This window comes from Bidens hawaiensis, unplaced genomic scaffold (genome assembly GCF_021521415.1).
Source record: "Bidens hawaiensis isolate Kalapana, Puna unplaced genomic scaffold, B.hawaiensis_p1.1 tig00000904_1, whole genome shotgun sequence".
NCBI classification, from domain to species: domain Eukaryota; kingdom Viridiplantae; phylum Streptophyta; class Magnoliopsida; order Asterales; family Asteraceae; genus Bidens; species Bidens hawaiensis.
The window spans coordinates 4,387,837-4,390,098 of NW_027491052.1; the positions used below are offsets into that span (position 1 = coordinate 4,387,837).

The 2,262-nt window shown below is 32.8% G+C and overlaps 1 protein-coding gene across 2 annotated transcripts; it reads right to left on the reverse strand.

Annotated features, from left to right (window-relative positions):
• Positions 1 to 499: 499 nt before the first annotated feature.
• On the reverse strand, positions 500 to 1,930 carry LOC143545630 (transcription factor bHLH93-like). Of its 2 annotated transcripts, none has more exons than XM_077037486.1 (4): positions 1,368 to 1,930; positions 1,154 to 1,306; positions 891 to 1,058; positions 500 to 610 (listed from the first exon to the last, which is right to left on the reverse strand). In XM_077037486.1, exons 1-4 carry the CDS (start codon positions 1,911 to 1,913, stop codon positions 524 to 526), a joined length of 954 nt encoding a protein of 317 aa, XP_076893601.1. In that variant the 5' UTR covers positions 1,914 to 1,930; the 3' UTR covers positions 500 to 523. The 2 variants fall into 2 exon arrangements, with proteins under 2 accessions (XP_076893601.1, XP_076893599.1); XM_077037484.1 differs by having other exon boundaries at positions 1,136 to 1,306.
• Positions 1,931 to 2,262: the final 332 nt, after the last annotated feature.

Below are 2,262 nucleotides of genomic sequence, written 5' to 3' on the forward strand. Positions count from 1 at the left end.
AACATGATTAAAATTATTGTTGTGTTAGGTTTCCATAATTGAAATAATTGTTGCTTTTTAGGTATCAATGATTGAATATATTTCTTTCAATGTATGTTGAACACCGCAAGTCAATTTCTTTCACCCCTTCTTGTCATATATACACCTGCTTATATTTTATAAACCTTTGTATACATCCAACACATATAGAATATACGAACACATAATCTGACAACATTCTTTTGCCTCATGGGTAGGGCCCACAACTGTATTCTCATATGTGAAAGCATTCTTTCCTGTTGATTTGTTAGCATCTTTCTGTACTTTGCCTTTTATTTAAACCAATGAGGGAATACTTGTCTTTTCTTGTATTATTTAGATATCTAAAGTTCTTGATGTTGATGACTTTGGACAATAGATACAACAATGATTCTATTAAACTAAAAAGCATAACAGCTTTATCACAAAACAGTCCAAAATCTGGAAATCTGCACATGAATTAACAATCCATCATCTTCTTGTTCTTGAATTAATTCATGTTTCTTTATAAACACCTCCCTCCATAACCTGCATTTCTGAAGAGGATTTGCTTCATTTCGTCACACCCTATCATCAATCGATTCTCCCGTGCCTAAGTTCCATATAAAATTTGTTAAAAGGTTTATATAATAAAGGACATTCGACAAATATAATTAATTAATTTTAAGCAATGAATTGCAATAACTATATTAACACTTATACAAGTTGCTTTAACCATGGTATATAATACGGTTTTGTAACATCTTACTGTATTCTTTTTATACCCTTTTCTATATCTGTCGAGCGCTATATACAAGTGCGTTAAGCGGTTTTTGCGATATTCTACTTACAAAACTTGAATATGTGGATTTAATTCTTTAAATGAAACTTACTTCAGAACATGAAGCTTGAAGGGAAAATTCATTGAAACAACTGATGACACATTGTTGCATGTCTAGTCCAAGTGCTTCAAGTGTGTTCAATGTTGATAACAACAATCCAGGTTTTGTTGAACAACAAATCTGGATTCGGGTATCGATATTTCCTCTCTCCACATGAAACTGTAAAATTTATTTCACATAACCATCAGTCACTATGTGTTTTTTGTGTAATTCAAATGGTAGAAGAAAAACAGTACCTTTGGGGGGTTTCTTACATGTGATTCATTCATGTTGAATTCTTTAACACTTGCCAACATTTTCATATGATCCATATCAGAATCAATGTCTTGTTCTTTCAAATCTTGAATCTTTTCCATGAGTTCTTTCATGTAATCTATTGTATCTCCAAGGATTGATGTTCTATCCATCTAAAAGAAAAGATTATTAGTTAAAAAAAACACTAAATTATGGGGGTATTGCTTGTTATACCTTGCTTATCTTGGGAACAATTGATCTGAGCATGGTAAGCCTGTCATTTAATCGTTTTCGCCTCCGTCTTTCCGCCATTAAATTCTTAGAAGGTTGTCCTTCAACTTTCTTAGATTTACTCTTCTTTTCCTCATTCAATCCCATGTTGAAAGCAGTTGGGATCTTATCATGAGAAACAACATGCTCCTTGCGATCTCCATCACCATCATTGTCTTCTTGTTCCACTATTAGTGGAAACATATGTTGATCATATGATGAAGAAACCGACCCATTGATCGGTATGAAGGTGTCGAAACATGGTACCGAAGAGTAGATAGATTCGTCGGTATAAGGGGATTGAAAATCAGGTTGCATGGATGATGTAATGAGTTGTGAAAATGAAGATGAAGAAGGTAATAATAAAAAGTCATCATCTTCTTGAAGGGGGAATAAGTGAGTAGTGTCAATGGTGGTGAGTTCTTGAGAATTAGAAAATGTGGACCATGTCTCCATGGTTGGTGCCACCAGATCTTCCAGGAGACCTTGTTGACTAATTGGTTGGTGCATTTCTCTCAATGTGTGGCTATGTGGGAAGTGCTTTTGGCTTTTATAACAAGTGCATGTGAGTTAAGTCTAGTGTGTAATATTATACCATTGTAATATTTGGTTTTTGTCATATAAAAATATTCATATTGTAGTGTATGATTTTGTGGATATACATGTGACAAATATCCATGTCACAATAAAGTCTTGAAGTGAATTCAAATATTCAATTGTGGGTTATATAATAAAGTCGTTAAATATGACGAAAATTTTTTAAAACCAAGCTATATGTGACCGAAAAGAATATACTATCAGTTATACAAGTTATATTTGTAATTAAATAAGATAGTCTACTTACAATAATGAGATTATG

Coding starts and splice junctions, on each gene's coding strand:
- LOC143545630 (XM_077037484.1), bottom strand. CDS start 1,913: ATGCACCAACCAATTAGTCAACAAGGTCTCCTGGAAGATCTGGTGGCA. Junction 1,307..1,367: donor TTGTTCCCAAGATAAGCAAG/GTATAACAAGCA, acceptor CTTTTCTTTTAG/ATGGATAGAACATCAATCCT. Junction 611..890: donor TTCAAGCTTCATGTTCTGAA/GTAAGTTTCATT, acceptor TATGGAACTTAG/GCACGGGAGAATCGATTGAT.